This window comes from Ceratotherium simum, chromosome 2 (genome assembly GCF_057802395.1).
Source record: "Ceratotherium simum simum isolate JZ-2026a chromosome 2, ASM5780239v1, whole genome shotgun sequence".
NCBI classification, from domain to species: Eukaryota; Metazoa; Chordata; class Mammalia; order Perissodactyla; family Rhinocerotidae; genus Ceratotherium; species Ceratotherium simum.
In genome coordinates this window covers 91,926,604-91,953,653 of record NC_141901.1, presented here as the reverse complement: position 1 = coordinate 91,953,653, position 27,050 = coordinate 91,926,604, and the positions used below count along the sequence as shown (strand labels likewise).

Genomic DNA, 27,050 nt, shown 5'->3' with positions numbered 1-27,050 from the left:
AAGTATTTCCTTAGTAGAGAAAGAATTATTTACCAATATATACTAAACATCTATTTTTTAAATTTTTTAACATAGTCAAATGTGAAAACCACCAGTTACTTTAGGACAGTAAAATCATTTCGTTATTGAGAGCTCCCTTGCTTAGTGTAAAATGTTGGATTTCATTGAATAGCTTGAGGCAAATAAAGACAACTCATGATTGCCATCTTCATCAAGTTTATGTAGCTTGCTATCTTCTTCCTTGAAGCTCCTTGTACATTCCTTTGGCAATAGTGATATTGACAAGTGGGGCCTTTGTCTCTAATAGAAGCTACAAAATTGTACCATAAAATTAATAATAAATAAAGTTGATTATCTTCTTTAGCAGACCTACTGACTTTATATATTTTTCAAATAATATGTTTTCAAAGTACAATATTAGATCATTGAAAAGATTAAAAAATTCCGTGTCTCAAAGAGTTTGTGATTTATCCCAGGAATAGAAAATGCCCAACATTTGTACAAAGCATAGTTGATATAAATATTTTGCTAAATCTATGAATAGAATCCTATGAGGAAAGTGAGGAAGACATTAATTTTGAATCTAAGTGCAGAGTAAGCATTCAATAAATTCTTATTGAAGTGAATTGAAATAAAAATTACACATGATATTAAATGAGACATACTGTATAAATATAATCTTTAACTCCACATTTTAAAAAAAGAAAGGTTCAATATAAAATGTCAACATGTGTTTGTTTACAACTAGGCTGAAAAAACTATCTTACTTTGTATTCTGGTTTTTCATATGACTTATTTTTGGCAGTCCAATTTTGAAATTGGAGTCTGCCACAATGTGATCAATTCTTAAATCCTCAAAGAAGTGTTTTATGTAAGAAGCTAGATTTTCCTGCAGCATAAACTTTGCCAGAGAAGCAGCAATAAGGAAATATATTTTTGATCAAAGAAGTAGTATAATGTAATACCATTTAGTGCCTACTTATGTGGACTAGGAGACTAGGAGAGGCTAGATAGTTCTAACTGCCCATATAACTAGAAAATTAGTATTTTTAAAGCCTTTTTACTTATTAAAAGTTACAATGTTAAAGTAAATTAATAGATCAAAGGTTTTAATATTCTTCTTATTTTACACATATTAACCTTTTTTAAAAGTCATAAATGATTCTTTCTTTTGAATGAGTATAGGAACCAAAAGGACATTAAAGTAAGACAGTAGCTAAATTTGGATTGCAGTCTATTGAACATCTGTGCCATTATCATAAAAACTATCATACTATCAGGACGTGAGCTCTAATGTATTGCATTACCTAATGCATTACCTAATGTATTAAAAACAAAGGAAAACGTAGAGAACAGTGATATCCCATGGATTTTTTTAATCTTATAGGAAAGTTCCAACCTTTGAGTCATGCATTCAATACCCTTTAAATCCTGTCCCCTACTGATATTCTCAAATCTTAATTCCTAATACTCTTGTACATAAAGTATTCCCTCTAGACTCATCTTCTGTTTGTCATCCATCTCAGGTGAATTCTTACCTCTACATTATAAAACCCTCCCTCTTCCTCTGCCTCCTTTCTCCTTCTTTTCTACTTTCATGGATTCTACCTCTTTTTAAGAGCAAGTTTATGGAGACATCCTCTATGAAGCCATATACAAACAATCCAACTCCAGAAAACAAACTGGAACAAGATATTTGTAGCAAAAATAATCAATATAAGATTAGTATCCTAAGAGTGTGTAAAGGATTCCTACACATTGATATAAAAATATTAATTGTGTTTAGTTTGGATTCCCCAGAAGCAGATGTTTAGAAAAGAATTCAAGCATTATATTTAGGAGATGGTCTAGGGAAATGCTTGTTGAGGGTGTGTTATCAAGTTATTTATTAATATGCGCCATTGGACCTTAATCTCTCTGGGGAACTCTGGGAAACTGTGAAAAACACATATCACAGAGTTATCAAGCATAATAGGTGAGGAAACTGAGATATTTATATTCCTCCTAGTCATGGGTTGAGGGCTGTTCCTGAGGGACATTAATCTCTTGTAACCAGGGATATAACTTAAGTAATCTCTTGTACACCAAGATATATGTCCAAAAATATTCACAGAAGCAATGTTTATAACAGGAAACCAAAAACTGGAAATAAATATAATGTTTATTAGAAGGAGAATAATCAATAAATTGTGGTATATTCACACAATGGAATACTATGCTATGGTGATCAGTCATCTACATCAAAATGGATGAATTTCACAAATCTAATGCTAATTTTTTAAAGCCTGAGGAAAATGTTCATAGTATGATTTGATTTATATAATGTTCAAAAACGTGTAAAACCATGTGACTTTTTTAAAGATATTTAAATAGGCATAGTAACACTCTTTAAAAGGCAGAATAGTAAACATCATTCAGGAATTTGTGGTGCAAATAGGAAGATGTAGTCAGAGAGGGGTACCTAGAGGGGTTTAAAGGTACTGGCTCTATTTATTAAATTGTATTGTGGATATACATATATTCTTTTATATATATAAAACATTTCATAATAAAAGGTTGGGCAGAGGAAGAGAAACCGTGGACTGAAACTCAGATGTAATACCCCAGGAGTAGGAGAAGCAGTAGGAAAAGTGGTGTACTAGGAGCCGAAAAAGGAGAGAACAAGCAATGATGGCAACTGTTGCTAGGCAGCATGAGATGCAAAACGAAGGGAAGTTAATAGAATTGCGACCTAAGAGGTTGTTGGAGGCTTGGAGAGTGCAGTTTCAGTAATAGAGATGGGGTAGATGCCGGAAAACAATGGCTTGAGGAGTAGTAAAAAGCAGTGAGTATAGGCAGCCGTTTAAATATTTTTGTCAGGAAATGTAAGGAGGGAGATAGGTTTTAATATGAGGGGAAGGCAAATCTGTACACTTTTTAGAAGTATTTTATAAAAAATCATAGTCTTGTCTAGACCATAACTAAAGGCATTAAACATGTTTAAGTAAAAATTTAATTATAGGAAAATATTCAATATCCTTCTAAGAAAAGGTCTCCTGGAAAATTCTTGAGTTAAATCTTTTTGGCGAAAACGATTTAAGTATTTCAAATAATTATTTTATCTAACTGATAAAATTTCCCCAAAGGACTTTTTCTCAGCTCTTTTAATGCCTTTTAAAACTTTTAGGATTCTGCTTAATTATTGTTTCAATTTTCTTGCTCATTTTTAGTGAGCATGAATTGGACCAATTTGAATTATAATGTACCTGCATGTTGAGCCTGCATTAAAGAAGTTATCAGTTAAAAGGACAAAATACTCCTTTCCTTTTCTTATTGGACAGCTTTAGTCGTCATTGTAGCAAATTGTAGACAAATTTTAATGATTAAGTGAAAGAGTAAGTAGATCTCCTTGCCTGACTATACATGTGAATATTCTATGGAGAAAGAACATTAAATTTAAAATTACGCGGCCGGCGCTGGGGCTTAGCGGTTAAGTGCACGCGCTCGGCTACTGGTGGCCCGGGTTCGGATCCCGGGCGCACACTGACGCACCGCTTCTCCAGCCATGCTGAGGCCGCGTCCCACATACAGCAACTAGAAGGATGTACAACTATGACATACAACTATCTCCTGGGGCTTTGGAGAAAAAAAAAAAGAGGAGGATTGGCAATAGAAGTTAGCTCAGAGCCGGTCTTCCTCAGCAAAAAGAGGAGGATTAGCATGGATGTTAGCTCAGGGCTGATCTTCCTCACACAAAATTAAATAAATAAATAAATAAATAAATAAATAAATAAATAAAATTATGAAACATGGCCTACAACTTGAAATTTCCATAAAAATCATGTCGCTGGTGTGCATAAGGTTAGGGCAACGGGAAGAGATGGTGTCGCCGACTCTGCCAGTGCAGTGACATAAATCTCAGCATAGGAAAGCAGCGTGGAGAGAGGTGAAGGCCATTTGTCTTAATAACAGGCAAAATTTTCAAGCTGTAACAACGTGCTCAATAAATTCTTCCATTACTGTGATACCAAAGGAGAGTTGAAAAATGTATTACACTTCTATTTTTTCTCCTCAGAGACATATATTTTTGTTCTGTTTCTATGGCAACATTGATGCAGTGACTAAGCCTTTAACTTCTTTCTAGACTCCCTGATGGCTTCACGCAGCTTCTAAATCTGACCCAGCTCTACCTGAACGACGCCTTTCTTGAATTTCTTCCAGCCAATTTTGGAAGGTAAGGATAAGAAATTTAAAAGATGCAATTTTATTTCATTTTAGGTAAGTACTTTCCCAGCGCCAGTAGGTGAGGCTTCAAAAGTGGCCATTGTGATTAAAGATAGGCCTCATTCTTATTCAAGAAATGAGACACATCAATTAATGAAACATTTTGCCAAAAATATAGTAAAATTAGGTCTTTACATGTCATTAACAATCAAAAAAATTCCAGATGAATTAAGGAGTTAAATAGAAAAAAAATAAAACCAGAAATGATCTGGAAAAAAATGCACATGGATATTTATGGCTCTTGGGTTGGGAAATACCTGTATAGCATAGAAACAAAGAAAATTATCATAAATGGATAGATAGATTTTACTACATGAATACTTTTAAAATAATATTGGAAAATATTTTAAAATTAAGGTAAAACAATAATCTGGGAAAATATTTCCACCATATATGGCAAACAGATTATTTAGGTCCTTAACATAAAGAATTCTTACAAATGAGTATGAAGACAAAGATCTCATTAGAAAAAATGGGAAAATGACATGTACAAGCAATTAATAATGAAACATACAAATTGCCAATAAACACACGAAAAATGTTTATCCTCACAAATAATAAAAGTAATACAAGTTAAAATGACAATAAAGGGCTTTGTGTTCTGGCATATTGCAAAAACTGTTTATAGAGTATGAAGAAATATAACCACACGTGCTGCTGATCGAGTTGCAGATGCCATGAACTTCGTGCAGTGCGCTTTAAAACACCCGAAAATATTTACCACTGTTGCCTTTGTAATTCATTTCTAGAAATGTATCATATCATCATCAGATATCACACTGGGATTTATGGACAAGGATATTATCATTATTTACAATGCGAAAAAAGTGGAAGCAGACATCCATCTAGGAGATTAGTTAAATATGTTATGGTACATCCATATGACAATACTATGTAGCAATTTATAATCTTGCCTAGGGAAATATATTTTAAAATTTCTATTATAAGTTGTGTTTAGGAGCATACGATAACAAAATATATAAACTGTGCTTCCAACATGAATATGAATATGCACGAAATAAAAGACTGTTTCCTTGGAAGTGAAATATGGATAATTTTTATTGTCATCTTTATATATTTTAATATTCTCCAGGTGTTCTGCAATGAACATCTACTTTTTTCTTTCTTATTAAAATATAATTGACATAAGCGCTGTATAAGTTTAAAATGTACAGCATAATGACATGTATATTGCGAAATTATTACCACAATAAATTTAGTTAACATTCATCATCTCATATAGTTACAAAATAATGTTTTTTTCCTTATGAGGAGAACTTTTAGCATCTAATCTCTTAGCAAGTTTCAAATATATCATACAGCAGTGTTGACATAATCATCATGTTGTACATTACATCCCCAGCACTTATTTATCTTATAACTGGAAGTTTATACCTTTTGACCCCCTTCCTCCAATTCCCCCACCCCCCACTCCCTATCTCTGGTAACCACAAATCTGGTCTTTTTTTCTATGAGTTTTTTTTTTTACTGGAGTAGTGTGCACATGAAGTGATGGTAGATTTCCTGCTAGCATTCTTTTTTTTCTTTTTTTGAGAAAGATTGGCCCTGAGCTAACATCTGTTGCCAATCTTCCTCTTTTTTTCTTTTTTCTCCCCAAAGCCCCAGTACATAGTTGTATATCCTAGTTATAGGTTCTTCTAGTTCTTCTATGTGGGATGCCGCCTCAGCGTGCCTTGATGAGCAGTGAGTAGGTCCGTGCCCAGGATCCGACCTGGCGACCCCAGGCCATCAAGCAGAATGCACGAACTTAACTGTTATGCCACCGGGCAGGCCCCGAGTTTTTTTTTTTTTCAATTCCACATATAAGTGAGATTATACAGCATTTGTCTTTCTCTCTCCTACTTATTTCACTTAGCATGATGTTCTCAAGGTACATCTATATTGTCACGAGTGGCAGGATTTCCTTCTTTTTTAGGGCTGAATAGTATTCCATTGTGTATAGATATCTATATCTATAGATATAGATATATATACTACATTTTCTTTATCCATTCATCCATCAATGGACGCTTAGGTTGTTTCCATGTCTTGGCTATTGTAAATAAAATAGATATATTTTAAAAGTTAAGACATTTTAAGTTTATTATCAACTGCATTTTTCCAAGTGATCATTTTTCAAGTTGTTTCAAATAGTAGACTAAATATAACTTTATATCTGTCTGTTGGCAGAAGCTGGTTCATGACATTAAGAAGAAATCAGTGGAATAAAGAAGTCCATTAACATGTAGTAACCTCCATTTGCATACAGAGAGCACATCAAAATGTTTCCCAAATTCTCTTACTTTTGCAGACCATGATGTCACAATACCTATGAACACGGTATACTTGAACAGCTTTTAAAATTTACAGATACTCAAAAGAGCATTTTCCTAACTTCTAAATGAATTGGCACTCCATCATTCATTCATATTAACTAGCATGTCCTTCTGGTATTGACTACAATACTATAAATATGCTTTTGATTGATCAAATCAGAAATGTTTAATTATGACCCTAAGACACACGTTTTTGTCTTGAATTTTTGTCAGTTCTCTTTTAGTAGTCCTAATATGAAGAAAAAGATTTGCGTAAACAGAAAACATAATACCAAAACCCAAACCACGTGGAATTAGAATTCAATTTTGTGTAAATTGTCAAAATATGCTCTATTTTATTATTGTAATCTAAAAAGTTTTTTAACCTTTAGCTGAATAATTTAACAAAGGATGCTTAAGATCCTTTCCAAAACCTGAGATTTAATGTCCCTGAAAGCAAAAATAAGTCACAAAATATCACCATATTAGTACGAATGTTGAGAAGACTTGAGACATAGAAATGTTTGAGGAACCTCTTTTACTAGCGATATACCTGTGCTCTGAAGAACTGAATCACTTTATTTCTAATATAAATTAAGAGTTATAAGACTAAAATTAAGTTGGAAATTTGGTAGGATTCAAAACAAAAAGGGAAGGGGAAGAGAACTAGATGAATACCTGAAAGCACAGTAAGTATGGGAAATTGTAGGTGAAATAGTTCAAATAGGGTAATATTCCCAAACACTAAGCATTCGAAGAATCCAATTAATATTTGTTCTAAAGTAGCCTCAACTGAGTACATTTTAAAGTTCAGTGTAGACATCAACAAGGAGAGTGTGTCCAAGACTGCAAACCTTAACAAGTAGCTGAGTGTGAAATGCATTCCTAATCCCAAATGTGACACAAACAACGGAAACCAGGAACCCCTCTCATCCCCTTCACAGACTTCCCCAACCCCAGGACTTCACAGGACAGATGACGCTGTAGATTTCAAAGGCATATCTACTTCAGAAATGTTAAGATGTTCATCTTCGAGTCAATGCGACTTGGAATATTGTAGCACTTTTCCTATTGTGCAGTTAATAATAATAATAATAGCTAACACATGTTAAAACATAGGATGTGCCAGGCACTATGCTTTACATTTGTGAATCATTTAATATGCAAAATCCTATAAATCTGGTACTGTTGTCACATACTTATTACAGATGAGGAAACTTAAGTTAGGAAGGATTAATTAATTTGCCCAGTGTCATAGAGACAGAATATGAAAGAGTCTGGATTTCACCCAGATCCGCCCAGCCACAAAGCTCAAGCCTTTAACCGCTGTGCTGTACTGTTTCTTTACAAGTTCATTTACGGTCTCTTGAGGGAAAATATTGCCATGTTCCTGTGAACACAGCACTTAGTAGATATTTGGTAATCTGTTGAATGCATTCAATTAAACAACAGTGAATATATTTTTATAAAATGTGAAATTTAGATGATTGGGACTCGATGATATCTTTGAAAGATCTTTATTGTTAGGAAAGTGATACTGTCATTGTTCACTGTTGATGCAATCCTGCTTATAATCAATTTGTATAATTCTTTAAAATCTGTAACCATGGTATGTAATGTTTCGACATAGTTGTTTGGATAATATAGTGATAATTGGCTTTTCCGTAGGAATATGGTTTTATAGAGAATAAGAAGCAATTTTTTTATTCATTTCTACAGACTTGTGAAATTGCGGATCTTGGAGTTAAGAGAAAATCACTTGAAAACTCTACCAAAGTAAGTGATTGTTTATTTTCTAAATTTCGAATTGTGATTTTTCACTAGGAGGAAAAAACAACTATTTATTCTGGCTACGCGTTGCCATTTTGATTGAGTTAATTTTTCCACAGTTTTTTCCCTAGAGGCTGAAAGTACAGTATACTATAAGAGATTCGTATTAAGTAAGCATGTATCCTGCCTTGTAAAATCGCATAATTACAAGTAAAGTTGGAAGAGTCCATTTAAGGTCCTTCTCGCAGCTGAACACACACCAGGAATGACTGCATCGAAACTTATGAAATTAACATTTTTATAGCTCAAAAACAATCAACAGTTCCCAAAGGTTCAACTTAGATGCTTAATTCTTCAGGTTAATTTATGGATTGTGATAGTTTTCAGTTTTCAAATCAAAAATATGCAAAAATATTTCATAGAAGTGATTAAAATTTTTCTAGAGATCCTAAAGTGGTTTGGCAGAAAATTTATATTTATACTAGTCTTTTTTACTAATCTATTTAAAATTTGGTTTATATAAAAAGACAAGACATTTTTATGTAAAAACTAATCACCCAAATTTTACTCAATGTTTAGTTTAATAAAATGCTTTCTTTCACCCAGCCTTGCCTTATTCATAATAGAATTTTGTGTTGTACAGGAAAATACATTTCCAAAAGTCAAAAATTATTTAAAATGGGGAGTTTTTTTTAACCACAAATAAATCAATATGACTTGTATATGTTACAATTAAAATATTGAAAGTACTATGTTGCTATTATTACCCTCCTGCAGTATTGCAGAAAAATATTGAGTGCAGTGATTAATTTTTCAAACATATCAGCAGAACTTAGAGACTTTTCGTCTGCTGAGCCAAAACTTAGTTTTATTTTTTACTTTTTAAATCCTTTTTCTCAGCAAACTAGACTGAATTTTATTGATCTTTTTAACCAATATATTAATAAAATACCCTCAAGTACATTTCATGTATGATGTTATGTATGAAAATTCTGTCAATGCAATATAAAACTTTCAATAAGGATATGAATTCCATTTAAATATATACATAGAGATAAAACATCTATTCATTCCTCCGTAAGTGGAAAGTAAGGAGAGAACATCAAAAGGAGGAAATGTCTCCATATTTGGACACCCTACACTTTTGAGTAGCATTTTTTTAAGCCAAAACATTATGCATAGGTCTGATGGAAGGCACCTCTTCCTGGTTGGGGGCATAAACTGAGATGGAATATGGTTGAGAGGGTTGCTTATGTGACAGTAATCTGCAAATGCAGCTAGTGCCACCATTTCCATCCCCAAAGCTTTAAATGTCTACATTTAGAGTAGAGTGGAAACATAGCTAAGTAGGAACTAAACCCTGGTGAAAAAGCAGCTGTCTCCTTCACCTAAATACATACGTTTAGGTCTAAGAGAACATAGTGAGTATGTGGAGGAGAATCCTTTCCCCTCTGCTCTCAAATAGTGGTTTTGATGTGAAATGTAAAATAAATCTGACATAGGTTGTCAGGTTTTTAAATAAATGTTTTTAAAATATAAATATTAAATATAAATTAAAGCCTGACCATAGATAGATATTGAGGACTTATATGAGATAGCTGTGTGAACAATTCAGAGTCATGAGTAACAATGCTCATCATTGGTGCATGGGTATTGTGTTGGCTTTGAGACTGTGGCCCAGTATCTAACAGAGTTAAAATCAGTAGAATAATGTATATTTAACTATGTTTGGCATAAAAAACGTAAAGATGTGTACAAATGACATTGGGTGTCCTTGGTAGACTGTTATATATGTGTAACTTGAATAGCTGTTACAGTTTTACATTTAAAGAACATTTTCAAAATTACTTTCAATCTAGTGTGTTCCTTTTTTAGCTTATAGACAAAAATCTAAAGAACCAAGGACGTGCATAAAATATGGAGAACCATATCTTAGTTTTGGTGTCTATAAAATGAGAATTGCAGAAAGAAGTTCTGTCTTGAATAAAAATAAACTGTTTTCACCGTGTGTTCTGCATAGTACATTGTGATCACCAATCTAGACCTGAGCTGAGAGATATGTGAGATCTTTCTACTGTCCTTTATTTTCCACTTCCAATGAAAATAAAGGAAGCAATGTAGTTTTAGGGAAAACTATTTTAGTTTTATAAAAATTACTCCAAGAAAAGAAAGCTCATAATTTCCACAGGGATACAAACAAGATGTCAAGTCTTTAGTGGATCCTCAGTGATTTTCTATTTTTCATTTTCTGTCTTAAAAGTAGATATGCATGGGGGCCAGCCCGGTGGCACAAGCAGTTAAGGGCTCGCGCTCCGCTGTGGCGGCCCAGGGTTCACCCGGGCACACACCGGACACACTGCTTGGCAAGCCATACTGTGGCGGTGTCCCATATAAAGTGGAGGAAGATGGAAACGGATGTTAGCCCAGGGCCAGTCTTCCTCAGCAAAAAAAAAAAAAAAAAAAAAAGAGGAGGATTGGCAGATGTTAGTGCAGGGCTGATCTCCTCACACACACACACACAAAAGTAGATATGCCGGGCAATCTTTTCAAAATGTAAAAATGTGTAAGAATTATAATATAACATAGATTAGACATTTTGATTTGTGCAAATTTTAGGACAATTTTTTTTCAGCTATTAAATAAAAGTTAGTATTATGAGTTTACCTACACTGTTCCTTTATGATCATTCCTCTAGCTGTATCAATGGGTGAGAAAATTAAATTCCTCTTATACACATTTGCTTAAAAATCATTGAAACAGTCGATTATATGTAATAATTGAGGATGCTGAACGTCTGAAAAAACTACATAACCAAAAAAGAAAAACCTTTAGATTTCATGATACATTTTTTCCTCATAGCAGAATTATCCTCTTAATTATATTTTTTAAGGGGTAGTCAGAAATGAGTTTGTTCTCATTGTGGAACTTTTGCACCAGCTATTTCTCTGTCCAGAATTCTCTTACCACAGATCTTTGCACTGCTGGATCTTCCTTATGATTCATATCTTTCGTCAGATGTCACCACCTCAGAGGCTCTCCCTGAGAGCCTCTCTCACGTCATATAGGATTGTCCCCTCTTAGCCTTTATGCCATTTCACTGTTCCGTTTGATTTTCTTCATAGCACTGTGGTTCTCTGAATCATCTTGACTCTGTTTACTTGGAGATGATCTCCTCAGCAGAGCGAAAGTTCCATTAAGGAGAGAGATTTTTTTCTGTTTTGTCACTGCTGAGTCTCCAGTGCCCAAAACAGTGCCTGGCACATAGTGAGCACTCAGTAAATAAACGGAGTGCTGATATCTTGATTCACAGTGAGAAACATCTGTCATGTGACCTGGATGTTTTGTGTCACTTGATTGTTTTTCCCCATAGAAAATTATATGGGCTACCAAATATTATAATCACATGAGGCTTTGGTGAGCATCACAGAGGCAGACAAAGATAAATGATTGGGGGTTCTCAATGGCTGATAGCTGAGCCCTGAATCTTAAACCTACACATACACACACGCATGCACGCACACACGTAATCATGCACAAGCAGACATGCCCTCAGGTGGTTTCAAGTTACAGATAATAGCTAAAGCATGACAAGGGAGGAAAAATAATTTCAAAGTAAGGAAATTAATATTTATAATAACTAAAGAAAATCCAAAAGTAGTGTAACATCTCTTTGCTTTTGTCATTAAAACATGATACATTTAGTCAAAAAACATAAAATATGTCAAGATAAAAATGAAGGGATAAGAACAATTTTTTAAAAATGAAATTTAGTAACCATTTCCATGAAAGTAATGTAATAGCATATAAACGGTTAATAATAATGGTGAGATTTATCTTTAAATAAAATTGCTCCAATTCTCCATTGCGAGAAAAGTTTTTCTAATACCTTAAAGTTAAAATATGATCTGTCCATTAATAATTTATTATGGCTTTGTTTTAACTTGAGCTAAAATATGATTTTATATAAATGTGTCTGTAATAATTATGAAAATATGAAGTAATACGAAGAAAAGGAAACACAAATTAAACTAACATTAAAGTTTATATTTGCCCTGCCTTCTGAGTACACAAGGCATGAAGTGTGGTTCCTCCATCTGCAGTCATAATACACTGACCAAGAGAGGAATATTCAAACGTGTTCCAGTAGAATTGCTGAGGCAATATCAATAAACAGATTAAATCCTGGTGAACAAGTCCGAAAAGGAAAAATGGGTGAACTTGGTGGATAAGGAAGTCTCAGAGATGTTGGAAGAGGGATTCAGAGTGGAGAGATGATAAGTCTCAAGTAGTGACAGTCTCTTTTGGATCAAAGACCCCTCTGAGAAGCCGATAAAAGCAATAGAATCTAGAAGAGTATTAATTCTAAAATTCCAGTTGTAACTATTTCCAATATATTCATAGTCCATTGTGAGTTTTCACATTTTTATTTTCACCTAGAAGTAGATTATTCGGCTTTTTATGTAAAATAAGCCAAATCAAAATGCCTAGTAGACTACAAAAGAGCACCAAAAAGAGAGCTCTCTCAATTTTAAAGGATCCAAATTAAAATGGATAATTTTAATCAAAAGCTGTTTCTAGTATATTCACTCAAAAGAGAATATTTTATTGAGCAAATTTTCTTTTGGGTTAATAGAAGGATATTTCACTATCATCTATGAAATTTTTTAAACTCTCTGTAGGAAAAATCATTAAGGAATAATTTAAAGGAAAATTTTCCCAAGTACCAGCATGAATGATACTCTGAAACTACTAAACTGTGTATGCTTGAAAACTAGTAAATGGTAGATCTATGTTACATGATTTTATTCCTTTATTAAGCAATTTCCCCCCTGAAAACAAAGCTTCAGGAGCTGTGCAATATTCCCCCTCTGTGAATGCCTAAGGACCCACACACAACACACATATATTCACAGAGGCACCGAGACATTGTATCTTATCTGGACATACTCTAAGAAAAAGATCCCCTTGAATTATAAATTAAAATCAGGATTACGTTAAAGCACTATTAATGAGAGACATTAGATATGAAAGTCAAGAAAATACTGAGGGAATATTTCAGATTGATGAAGACTAAGGAGACTGCATAACTAAAAGCAGTGATTCTGAGTTGGTTCTTTTGCTATAAAACAGATTATTGAGACAACTGGTAAAACTTGCATGGCATTTGAGGATTAGATGGTAGCAATGCATCAGTGCTAATTTCCTAATTTGAATGGTCATAGTTTGGTTTGGTGGCGAACGTTCTTGTTTGTAGGAAATGCACACTGCAGTGTTTGGGACAGATTGAGCTCCAGGTTTGCAATTTACTCTCAAGTAGTTCAAAAAAGTTATTCGTAGGATCCTTTGAAAATTTTGTACTTTTATGATTGTTTCTATAACATAAAAACTTATTTTAAAAAGCTATTTTCAAACATAAATTCTTTAAAAATTTAAAAAACTATCAACACGGAGAAAATTATCAGCTTCATTTATGAAATACTTGTAAATATAGGGGACAAGGAGAGAGTTTGCATTTATGTACTAAAATGCTTAACTATTTATAAAAATGGGCATTTTGGTGACAGATTCTACAAATATGAATACTATATGTAATGTGGATTTATTTTTTCCTACTCGAATGGCAATAAATACTCTGTATCCATAAATATCACTCAAATTTCTATTTGTTCGCGAATAACATGGTTTTAGTTTTCATATAAGTTCATTTGTTCCTTTTAAATAAGATTACTCTGTAGGCAGACTTACAAAAATATAATGTACTTGTCATGTTTTCTTTTTTAAAACCTCTCTTCCTTTGTTATCTATTTAACTAGCAATTATCATTGTCAGCATAATAAAGAAAAATTCATAAAATAATATGTATTCTGAACTGGACAGATGTGACTAAGTCATTTTCTATTCTCATTTCAGTATCCTATTAATGAATTTATCTCATTTGGCATTACTGTACCAGTTACTTCAATGAAATACATCAATAGATTTCTTAGTGCTATTGTAACAAAAAATTCCGTTGTCAGGCACAGCGTACAGAAGAGCCTTTTGATGTTTCTATTAACTCTGGTTTTGTGACTAACACGTTATTGGATACAATGTGTTTTTATAATCATACTACCTTACGCTTTCACCAATGTATATCATTTTACAAGGCATGATGTTTTGCTAAACCCATGGTACCATCCCATTCTGGGTTATCTTTATCGAAAGTGACACTATGACAAGCTAGCTAACCGAGAGTAACCATATCCGTGTCCTCTGGTTTTAGAGAATTGCACTTATAACAGTTGTTGTCTTTACTTCTTCTCATCTGATCTTATATTTTAAAGTCAAATGAAATAAGTGATAATTATGACATTCTATGTTTAAAAGCATTCTATAAATGATAATGCATTATAACAATGTAATTATTAGAGTCCTTTCTAAAATACCAAGCATATGCTTTTCAAAGATTCAAAAGAGGAAAGACTGTGAACTCTCCATCTTGTGAACTAATTGTATTTCTTTTTAGCCTTATACTTGCAACATAAAATTAAGATTGAGAATATTATGGTTAAATAAGTTTGTGTCAAATCCAGTGAGGAGCTAGGGAGAGGGCACAAAAGCCTATGGTTTTAAATCGCTCTTTTCAGAATACTCAGTCAATAGCCACTGTAACCCCTGATGATTAAATTTACCAAAAGATGAAAACTTCCTGATATCATAGTGAAATTGAAAGTGCTGTGGCTTCGGTTTCGTAAGAGCTCCAGGCTTAGTCTCTCACAGAACAATTAGCCTGTACTTAGTTCTCTTTCACTTGAGAGGAGCCATAATGTCTACTTTGCAGTGAGAAAAGCTTGGTTTGTATTGAGACTCTTGCAGCTTGTTTATTAATTATTTATCTTCTCTGAACTTCATTGTCATTATTTTTAAAGAGTACTGGGTGGTCATTAGCTCCTTTAAAATGTAAACTATATTTTGGGTAATAGTTGATGCAAATGAGTCTTATGATCATTAGAACCAGGAAAGTATTTAAACAAAAGTAGTATACTCCCACACTTAGAAAACTTGAGTGTGTGCCAGAAAAGATTGGCATGAGTTATATGCTTTTTTGTTTTGTCTCATAAAAATTTCTTTATCAGAAAGACAATAAAGGGTTTTTTTTAGTAATATTAGTTTTATATATATATGTCATATATATATTATTTAATATTGTTTTATCTTAAAAATAGTGTGTGATGCTAATATGCCTTTATTTTTCAAGCAGTACTGTAATGAGAACTCATATAAATGATTGTCTCTCATCCTCAATAAAGTATATAAAAACTTTAACTAAATATCTAGTTATCAGTTCTTAAAGACTTTTTAAAAATTATTTTATTGAGGTTATATTGGCTTATAACATTGTGTAATTTCAGGTATACATTATATATCAGTTTTTGTATAGACTGCATTGTACTCAACACCAATAATCTAGTTTTTATCCATCACCAAACATATGTGCCCCTTTACCCCTTTCACCCCCCCCCACCCCCTTCCCCTCTGGTAACCACTCATCTCGTCTCCTTATCCATGTGTTCATCTTCTACATATGAGTGAAATCATAGGGTGTTTGTCTTTCTCTAAGTCTGTTTTTTTTTTAAATTGGTAGTTTCTTTAGGTAAATTGAACTCAGATACTAAAAAATAAACAAAAACTCTCAACAAGCACCAGGAGGAACATATCCATCATTTGTGACGTCATGTACTTGTACAAATGCATTCATTGCAGATTTGCAAATTCAAACAATTTAATGTGGATGATTGCTCTCCCCTTTATAAATAAATGTAGTATCTTTACTAAAGATATGTTCTGACCATCATACTGGATCTCAGAGTCTTGGGCCAGAAAAATACACAAAGACACATAGGATCTGGTTAACAGATCTACTCCTGTGGCCCCAGATATCACCTACGTGGTGGTGAACTACAAACATTTACCTGGATTCCAAATCCATGTTCCAATAGCCAGAGCTCAGATGAAATATTCACCACATATCAAAACTGAAATCATCTTCATCTCTCTCTTCCTCCTACCACTTCACAGCAAAACCAAACAGAAATCCCAGGCCTTGTCCTACATACCGCCTAATGACAGTACCATGCACCTAATCACAGACATTAGAAATCTCAATCCTCTTTTCCTCTCCTAATACCTGCAAATCCACAGGCCATCAACTTATGTCACATCTAAGCACTCTTCTCTTCTCTCATTGCCCTTCACGAGGTCCTTAATATTAACTTGCCTTAGCCTCCAGTAACTCCTCCTTCCTCTTATCTCCTCCATTAGAATCCATCTCCTTCTTGTTGTCAGAGCTTTCTTGCTAAAATACACCATGACACATGTCAGTTTAAAAGCTCACAATGACTGCTCACAGCTTGGCAGAAGACAAATATGTCAAGACCCTTCATGGTTTGGAGGCAACATTTCTAGTGTCATTACCTCCCATCCATCACTCACCATCCCACAGGGTCTCTGTGCTACATTCAATATACAATGCACCTTTATATCTCCAAGCATCTTTCTGGAACCTTTCCTTTTCTGTCTGAAAAATTCCAAATCGTCTCTTAATTTTTCCGTCACTTTCACTTTGAAATTAGTCATAGATTCTTCATTCAGAATGGTAGCTTAGAAAATTTGCTAGAGTTTTTTAAAGGCAAAGTTTTCACAGGAATTTTGATCTAATTATAGTTTGACTCAGAAATCTAAGAAGCTTCATATTGTGAGACTTTTTTTGTCATCTCGAATATGTTATTTGAAGCTCAAACTCCATAGTCCCAAATGTCAAGTAAGCAATTGCTGAGCAGTTTGCTCTTCCTTCCCAATTGCAAGTTTTGTAATGACGCAGTCTCAGCAATGTGGACACTCGAGAGGTACTGATGAATTGATTTTCACTAGGGCCCTTCTACAGTATTTTCGTAAGTGCAGGAAAAAAAGAACTTCAGGAGATACGTTTTATTCTAGCATTTTAAAAGATTTCCCTGCTAACCATGTTTCGATTTTGATTTTTAAAAAGGACTCGTGGGGCCAGCCCAGTGGCGCAAGCGGTTAAGCGCTCGTGCTCCGCTGCGGTGGCCTGGGGTTCACCGGTCTGGATCCCGGGCGCGCACCAACGCACCGCTTGTCAAGCCATGCTGTGGCGGTGTCCCATATAAAGTGGAGGAAGATGGGCGTGGATGTTAGCCCAGGACCAGTCTTCCTTAGCAAAAAAAAAAAAAAAAAGGGAGGAGGATTGGCAGATGTTAGCTCAGGGCTGATCTTCCTCACAAAAAAAAGAAAAGGACTCGTGATGAGTAAACAATAAACTATTATTGATAGTTGGCTCTGTAAGGCACACTAAACAGACGAAATGCATCTAACTGTAGATTTTCTACTTTCTTCCTGTCTCCACTCCCCTCTCTCCTCAAGTCGAGGTTAATTCAGGTCTTTCAATATGCAAAATATGTCCTGAAAAAGCTTGATTTTCTGTTGAACAGACGCAAGGGGAATATTTCTAAGTTGCTATCGCTTTCCACAGTTTCTGTGACATTTAAAGTCAGTGCCTGAGCAATATTAAAAATAAAAATTCACATAAGATATTACTTCATGACATTAATTTCCTTGGATGTATATTTTATATTTCCTTTCAGTAATATGAGATTTTAGTTTTTGCTTTTATGGCTTTTAAAAAATATGATTTCTTCCTTGCCAAACTTCTTATTCCATTATGTTTACTTTTACATTATTTACACTCAAAGAGATCCCAAACTTTTACCTAACTACATTGTATTTCTACTCATTTTCTCTCTATATTTAAACTTTACTCAGTACATTAAAAGAACTTCTGTTAACATTTAACATAATAACAATCTTTGCTGGTTATAAAGTAAATGCCCTATAATTTTATAAGTAAGATTAGAAATAAAATTAATCAGATTAAACTGATATGACTCTCATCAAGCATTAACTATTTAGATTTATGTTTGTTATGAAAAGATGGGATAGAAAATACTATGCCAAATGAATTGGTTAAAAAGTAAGGATAACCCATTCTCTATTAAGAATTGTTCAGCAGCAATGTAGATAAATGAATTACTTTGTGTCTTTTAATTACATTAAAATGTTATTAAGGCTATTGACTCTTCTGGTTATAGTGAAATATCTCTAAATTAAACATATTTCTAAAAGCAAAACTCTACTTTGATTAAATGTTTCATGCAATTTCCGAAAGCAAAAGGAAAAGCGTTTCTTATACTAAATAGGATCTTAAAGGGCATCTCTTTAATTATTACATCCAACTGAATGGATATACACTTTATACATATATTCTTTAGTTTTACAGAAGGAAGATCTCATACCTAAAGGATCTATTTAAGAGAATATAAAATTAAAAACCTTTGGTTTCTCATTCCTTGTACAATGACATCCAAACCACTAAACATCATTCAAGACCCTTCACAGTCTGACCCTACCCTCCCTCCAACAACTCCCCGCTTAATTCCCTAAGTATAGCTTGCAGGTTTGTGCCTCTCTACGCTTACCAGTAAGTTCTCACATCATATAAGGAACAAATCAGCTTAAAAATAACTTTAATTAAGCGTGTATCTAACACATGTCAGACACTATTCTAGGTGCTAGAGGATATGACAGGGAACAATAGAGACAGATTCTCTATTCTTCAATGACTTTCAAGTCTAGTGGAGGGAGACAGACAATAAACACATAAACAAGCCAATAAGATAGATAATTGCTATAAAGAAAAGAGGACGATATATAGAAAGTGTTTTGGTTTTTTGAATTTTTTTTTGTTTAATTGGTTGGTCATGGGTTTTGTGAGTGTTTTGGTTTTTGGCTAGGTTGGTCAGGGAAGACCTTGGTGAAAAGGTGGCATTTGCATTTAGATTTGAGTGATGAGAAAGGTGTGAAGTTTTAGAGAAGAGCAACAACAAAGAACAGCAGGTGTAAAAACACTTGTGATGGGGGAAAGCGTGGTGTGTCTGAGGAGCAGAGAGTCCAGTGTAGCTGGAGCAGAGTGAGCGTGGAGTGAAGAAGTAGGAGACGAGATTGGAGAGGCAAAATTATGAACTGTCTTGTAAGCCATGTATGTAAATTAGGATTATATTCTGATTGTAGTGGAAAGCCATTTGAGGCTTCCAACAAGGGAGAAGTGTGATTTGATTGAAGCTTTATGAGGATCAGTCTGGCTGCTCTGCAGAAAAGGGGTTTTAGGTGGACAAAACTGAAAGAAGGACACCAGTTAGGAGATGATTGTAGCAGTGAAGATGAGGAATGACGGGGGCTTTGTCTAGGATTGTAGCTATGGAGATGGCAAGTGGTCAGATTTGGGATCTATCTGGAGGTAGAGGCTTGCTGATGAAAAGAATTTGTGGTGAGAGGAAAGGATAGGAATCAAGGAGCATTCCCAAAGATTGGATTTGACTAGCAGGATGGATGGTGGCATAATTTCCTGATATAGAGAAAATTTGAAGACGAGCAGATGAGGGGAATTAGAAATTTGATATTGACAATGAAAAGTTTGAGATGCCTATTAGACAATCAGTTGGATGTGGGCTGTTGGATCCATAAATTATATGCTCAGGAAGTTAGAGACATAGACTGAAGAGTTATCGCTGTATAGATGAGATTTAAAATTAAGACACTTGTTGAGGTAATCAAGGGAGAGAGTATGGGCAGAGAGGAGATGAGGACCCAGAATTGAGCCTAGAACACTTCAATATTTATAGTTGGAGCATGAAAGGGGAATTCCGAGAAAAATCCTCAGAGTAAGCAATCAGAGAGTTAAGGAAGAAAACAAAGACAGGAAGTACCACAGAACTCTAGGAAAAAGAGGCAGGAGTCAATTATATGAAAGACAACTTACCGGTCTAGTAAGAAGGAAGCGGAAAACTGACCATTGGCATTAGTAAGATACAGGTCATTGATAGGAGCGTGATAAGAGCTATTTCATTAATGCGTTACGTGCAGCCTCATTGGAGTTGTTGAGGAGAGAATAGGGATTAGAAAAGGAGAAAACAAGTACAGACAATTCCTTCAAGGACTGTAGTTGCAGAATGGAACAGTGGAAAGGCGTCAGTAACTGCATGTGGATATGGTGTCATGGAAAGGATTATTAAGATGGATGATGAAGCATGTTTGCAAGCTGATAGGAATGATCCAGTAGAAACAGAGGAATTAATGATGCAGGAGAGAAAAGAAATAATTACAAGAGCAAATGCTTAAGGAGGTGAGGGAATAGGATGCAGAGCACAAGTGGAGGAGGTGGCCCTAGAAGCAAGGATGCTTTTAACATGGAAACATAAGAGTCCTAGAGAAAATGGATATAAACATAGATCGGTGGCTTGGGAGAGGAAAAACAAGAACATTTTCAACTAATTGCTTTGATTTTCTCTATAAAGCACAGAGAAGAGTTATCCCCTGAGAGTGAGCAGGGAATGTTGGAGATTTGAGGAGATGAGAGAAAGTGTGAAAGAGTAGTTCTCTTAGAGAATGGGGACATGAATATGCTAGGGTGGTGTCATAGAATCATCTGGCAGCGTTGAATGCCCATTTGAAATTTAAGGTTATATATTTGAAAGAAATCCATTTAGCGAAGTTGAGCAGTCTTCTTCAGAAAGTCAGATAGTTTGCTGCAGGCATAGAAGGAGAAGGCTGCCTGGGTGTTGGCGGGAACACCAGAAGGAGGAGCAGAGGGGCAGGGAACTTTGCTGTTTACAAGGAGAGTGACAGGTATGGGACTGCAGAATCTAAGATGGGCAATGGAGGTAACTGAGGATACAAAAGGGTCAGGAAGAAATGTTTTAATTTGTCCTTCTCTCTTTTTTGATATACTATGAATCCTTAAAGTACAATCCAAATGCCACTTTCTCTGTAAAGTCTCCCGATGCTTCAGGCACAAGTAATTATTCCTTACTCTTTGCTACCAGTGCATTTTGTACATTCCTCTATGGTAACCTTTATCACATTATATTGGATTTGTTGTCTATGAGTATATCCGCAAGAAGACCATAAACTTTTAAAGAGAAGAGCTATATCTTTTTATTTATTTTTATATTGGCAACAGTGTGGGGCATAAGGAAGGTTCTCAAAGAACATTTACTGAGTGAAGGCAGGCAGTTTAGCATGGAAGGAAGTGTCCTAGTGCCCAGAACAATGCCAAGCAGTTGGTGGGCACCTGTGAAAACCTGACTGACTGTAAGGACCATAAATTAATCAGAAGTTAAGCTGTGTGGTATTTTCTTATTATAATTTGTCCATTGCAGCTGGCTCTTGATTATTGAAAAATTAACTCAAGCATAAAGCACATTGTTTGTCTTCTTTTTATTTCACTTACATACCTTTTAGCCATTCCACTCACCATTAGCTTTGAAGAGTTCACTACAGATGTCAAATTGGTGTTGCTATCTTTTGTTTTTAAAAAACGTTGGCAGGGCCGGCTCCGTGGCTTAGCGGTTAAGTGCGCGCACTCTGATGCTGGCGGCCTGGGTTCGGATCCCGGGCACGCCCGGAGGCACCACTTCTCCGTCCAACGCGAGGCCGAGTCCCACGTACAGCAACTAGAAGGATGTGAACCTATGACATACAACTATCTACTGGGGCTTTGGGGGGAAAAAATGAATAAATAAAATCTTTAAAAAAAAAAAAAACGTTGGCAATATAAAGACATGGTTTAAAATGACACTATTAGTTATACATGGGTTTTATTTACTTTCCTGGATTAGTTAATTGAATATGTTATCTATTTTAATTGAAAAAATAAATATCAACTCTGGATATATTCTTTGATTATATTTCCTGATAAGAAAATTTATCACAGTTTTTTTATTTATTACTTTTTATGTGGAATGAATTTCCATAGCATTATGTAAAATGAAAATGTGTTCTAAAGAAAGACATAATGAAGATACAGTGTATTGTGAGTCAATATGGCCTCTTGTAGATGCCAAATGTCGTTGCCTGGGAAACAAACTATTTAAAACACTTCGTATCAGAATATACAAAATGCAATTATAATTTGCTGTAGACATATTTTACCAAAGTTTCTATAGGTTACTAAATGCATTCTGCTTGGAAATGTTTACAAAATCTTTGGATCATCCCTGATACCCAAATCACATCCCCCTGATGAGACTGCTATCATGAAAAGAAAAAATCACTAGTAGATGACACACAGTGTGTTCCATTGCTGTATTAAAGGAACCGTTATTTGGTGGTTTGTATTCTATCTGAAATTTTAAATTAGCCACGTTTTAATTGAATTCTGTTCTACTTAAGTTATCATTAAGAAATTAGCATCTTTTATTTTTTCCTTTTAGCTATAATTCCTTATAGAAAATTTTGCATTTAAAATAACTATTTGTTTGTTTGTTTGTTTGTTTTTGGGATGGTGGTTTTGTTTCCTTTTTTTTTTAATTTTTTGTTTATTGCAGTAACATTGGTTTATAACATTGTATAAATTTCAGGTGTACATCATTATACTTCTATGTCTGCATAGATTACATCATGTTCACCACCCAAATACTAATTACAACCCATCACCACACACATGTGCCGAATTACCCCTTTCGCCCTCCTCCCTCCGCCCTTCCCCTCTGGTAACCACCAATCCAATCTCTGTCCCTATGTGTTTGTTTGTTGTTGTTATTATCTACTACTTAATGAGGGAGATCATACGGTATAAAATAAGTATTTGGACTGTCACAGGAAGAAGCATGTTGCAAGAGTCTAATCCAAGATGAAGGCAGAACTGAAATTCGCAAACTGTGGGAGACATTAGACGAGAAATACGAGCTCAGTTGATTTGGGCAGTGGATCGCTGTTTCCTTTTACAGGAACAATGAGAAACCTGAAATTCTTGCTTCAGTTGTAATTCAGTAACTTATATAATATTTTGTATATTTTTTATCAAATATAATGATTGACATTCAATATTGGTTCATAAGTAAAATTTACTCCCTTATAAAATCTGGCAGACATTCCGTTTATAAAGTTTTGGAGAGAAGAAGCAAAATCCCATTAAATAAACTGATTATGTTTGCTCTTCCTATTCTACCTGAAAAACAAGTATTAAATAAGTAAATCAGCATAGCTCTATCTTAACTCTGGCCTGCTTTTAAGTTGAGAACTTGGATATAATTATAACAAGGATAATTAACTTCCCTAAAGTTTCTTCTTTTGTTTTCTATTACTTTTGTCCATCTGTATTTTCAAACAGAAATGCACACTGATTTTTCCCTCTGAGATTAGTAAGATGAAACAGGAATGTGAATTTTTTGGTACGCCATCAACTTTTTTTTTTTTGTGTGAGGAGATTAGCCCTGAGCTAACATCTGTTGCCAATCCTCCTCTTTTTTTGCTGAGGAAGACAAGCCCTGGGCTAACATCCATGCCCATCTTCCTCCACTTTATATGGGACGCCGCCACAGCCTGGCTTGCCAAGCGGTGAGTCGGTATGCGCCTGGGATCCGAACCGGGAATCCCCGGGCCGCCGCAGTGGAGCGTGTGCACTTAACCACTTGCGTCACCGGGCCAGCCCCATAAACTATTTTTTAACCATTATACTTGGGGTGACCTGATGCAATGGGAATCCAGAAATCTTTACTAATTTCACAACAGAATGAAGTTATTGCTTTAAAAGTATATAACAAAAAAATAAGTATTGCTTTGAAAAAACAAAAAAAGCTGTTAGATGAACTGTTCCAACTGTTTCATAGTAAAATAAAAAAATCTTTTAAAATATAATGCAAATTTCCAAAATATATCAATATTTTAAAAAATCAAAAATTTGATTGGTAATTTTTTTTTAAGTTTACAAAATAAAATATGCATTCTTTTTCTTTACTCAACCTGTGCTTCCCTGCCTACATCAGGAGCAGGAAAAGCATGATGACCAAGTGGAGGAGGCTTGGGCTTGAGAGTGGACAGACGTGAATTCAAATCTCTTTCACCTCTTGGTACCTGTGTGCCTTAGAGCAAGGGATTTAGCCTCTGTCAACTTCAGTTTCCCATACGTATCGTGTACTCAGGCATTTTAGATAATACAGCATGTATATTATACCCACTAGTGTTTGCACATAGTTGATGTGTGATAAATGGAAGTGGTTCTTAAGCTTGCAGAGGGAGGGAACAGAAAAGAAGCCGAGAGAAGCTTCTCAGAGGGCCTCCAATTCTGCAACAGTCCTTGCTCAGGATCAAAAGAAATTCAGAGAGAAGGGAGCCATACCCACTACACTAACAGGTCTCTCCTGATGTGTTCTTTTCTCTTTTCCTTTTCATCGTTTGAGCTGGGAATTTTGACAGGGCCTTTGGGTTCCAAATTTACCAATTCAGCCCCTGCTGTATTCCTATAACTCACAGTGGCAGTTACACAGCAGGTTCCAAACAGCTGCTCAGGATGCTGAAGTACTAGGATTAGAATCACCCCTCCTGGCCCACCAAACCATGAGTCGTAAGATACTAGCACTAAATTGCCATGGTGCAAATGCCCATTTTGCATTTCCTGAGTCATCTGACCTCTAGTTTCTGAGGAACTGTCTTCTGAGTCCTTTTATTTATCATAGTCACCTCCTCAGTGGCTGGCATCCTGCCTTGTACAGAGTTGAACAATCAATCAATAATTGTTGAATAAGTGAACAAATAAATGTCCTTTGTTTTCACAGAATGCATATTTTAACCTGGAACCACAAGGGCTAGTGATACATCTATAGCATCATTGCAACAAGGCAGTATCGTGTATGTGCCACTGTAAAGCATGCTCCAAATCAGACATCGTGTGTCCCATTTTCTCAGACTGAAATCTAAAAAACTTATTCAAGTCAAAACTTAATTAATCAAAGCCTTGAGTAGAAATATGGGTCATTAACGTGACTGAAGAAAGATGTGCTTCTTTATTTATAGAAACAATGTTTGAAAAGTTTCAAGTTGTTATTTTTTGTTCACACAGTGGATAATGAAGATCTATATATTTTGGTTATTTGCTAATATTTACACATTTTATGATACTTTTCAGGTCAAATATTCAACTTTCTTTGTTATTTCCATACTTACTTGATAGTAAATATAATAGCACGTTTTATGCCACAGCTAAGATCTATTATGTTTTCAAAGTGTTCTTGTCTTAAATAAAACAATGTAATTGCCTGAATATCCATGAAGATCGTATAAAGACCAATTCAAAACCTTTAGAATTATTTCTGGCCAATTTAGAAAAGTTGTTCTTCATCAGAATGCTGTGGTACATGAAAAACCCATCAACACTTCACAAGCTTGCCAATTTCCAATTAACATATAAATGGTATTTTTGCTACAACTCACTGTTCTTATAATCATGACAGTGAGTGTCAGGCAGAACATTGCCATGACTGGGGACTAAGGCCCTGGGTGGAACAGGACACAACTTCTGTAAATAAGAGGTCAGAGCGTACATAGTCAGTCAAGCCGGTACCAAAGGCAGATGGCATGCCTATTGAAACAAGTGATCATTTTTCTCCAGAATATATTCTAGATCAGGTAAAGGCCGTAAACAGTATTATTCAAATAGTCAAAAAGTACATAGGATGAATAAGGAATAATTTAACATTATGAATGCTTTCATAAGCACTGTGTGATATTGTTATACTCTCATAGCTACTGCATTAAATTATTGCTGACTTGTTTAATGTTGCCATGGACCTTTACATACATTCAAAGCACGCCACCACAACTTACAGTATGAGAAAACCTACAGAGAACACAAAAAAATAAGGATTTCTACCTAAAATGACCCATTTGAATTTATGAAAATTTAAGAAGTAGTTCTATATGTTTGACTTGATTTAGTAATCCAGTTCTTCCCCACTGCACCTGTTTTCTGTGTGATTCTTCCTATTAGGCAAGTTCAATCAATGACCACTGGTGATAAGAAAAGATTCAGCTAAGATTCTTTCTCCTGATTCTGCAACAGAGAGAGAATAGAGTCATTAGAATGATGATCCTGCCTCACATAGCTTCAAAGAGGCAAGATAACTTACTGTTGTTTTTTATAGGAAGACTATAATTTTTTCAATCAACACACACACAGAAAACACAATTGAGTTTCTGTGTCGACATCTCACAAAGACCCCATTTACACAGAAATAAGAAGGGTAAAATTTGGATTGTATTTATCTTCCAATCAAGTGTTTAATAGAAAATGGCACTAATTAGGCAATTAAGGACAAACTTTGAGATCTAGAACGGTAAAGTTTAAGGAAATGGTTTTTGCAACTATAAATTGCACTCTTAACCTTAGTTAACTGATCAGGAAATGAATGTCACTCTTCACAAACAAAAATAAGCTCCTCTGCTCCCTCCTAAAAAGTTTTCCTGAATCAACCCAAACCCAAGTCCACTGCTTCATATATAGCCCATAATATTGCTTGTTTCTGCTAACAGTGGCTCAGTTTGTATCATCTGTGTATGTAAGGATCACATTAATAAACGTATCAGAATTGAGAGTTTTGATCATTTCCAGCAACTAGATGAAGACAAATTTAAATACTTTTAATTTGCAGACAATAAATATAGGCATTGTGATTTCTGTATTATTCAGATTAAAGTTTATTCATAGCTTTTTAACACATTGTATTAGTATCACATACCTATATAGTACATTTACTATATATATGTTATCAAAGCTATCATTATTGTATCAGTTATGATCCCCAAATCCCTTAT

At 34.7% G+C, this 27,050-nt stretch overlaps 1 protein-coding gene across 3 annotated transcripts in view; it reads left to right on the top strand.

Moving 5' to 3' along the window:
- LRRC7 (leucine rich repeat containing 7) overlaps positions 1-27,050 on the top strand; it is a 302,077-nt gene that overhangs the window by 56,996 nt on the left and 218,031 nt on the right. For all 3 annotated transcript variants that reach the window (XM_014788265.2, XM_087420219.1, XM_087420224.1), the window contains exons 4-5: positions 4,124-4,213; positions 8,298-8,354. In XM_014788265.2, the coding sequence (XP_014643751.1) occupies positions 4,124-4,213; positions 8,298-8,354 (147 nt within the window). The remainder of the gene's footprint in view (positions 1-4,123; positions 4,214-8,297; positions 8,355-27,050) is intronic.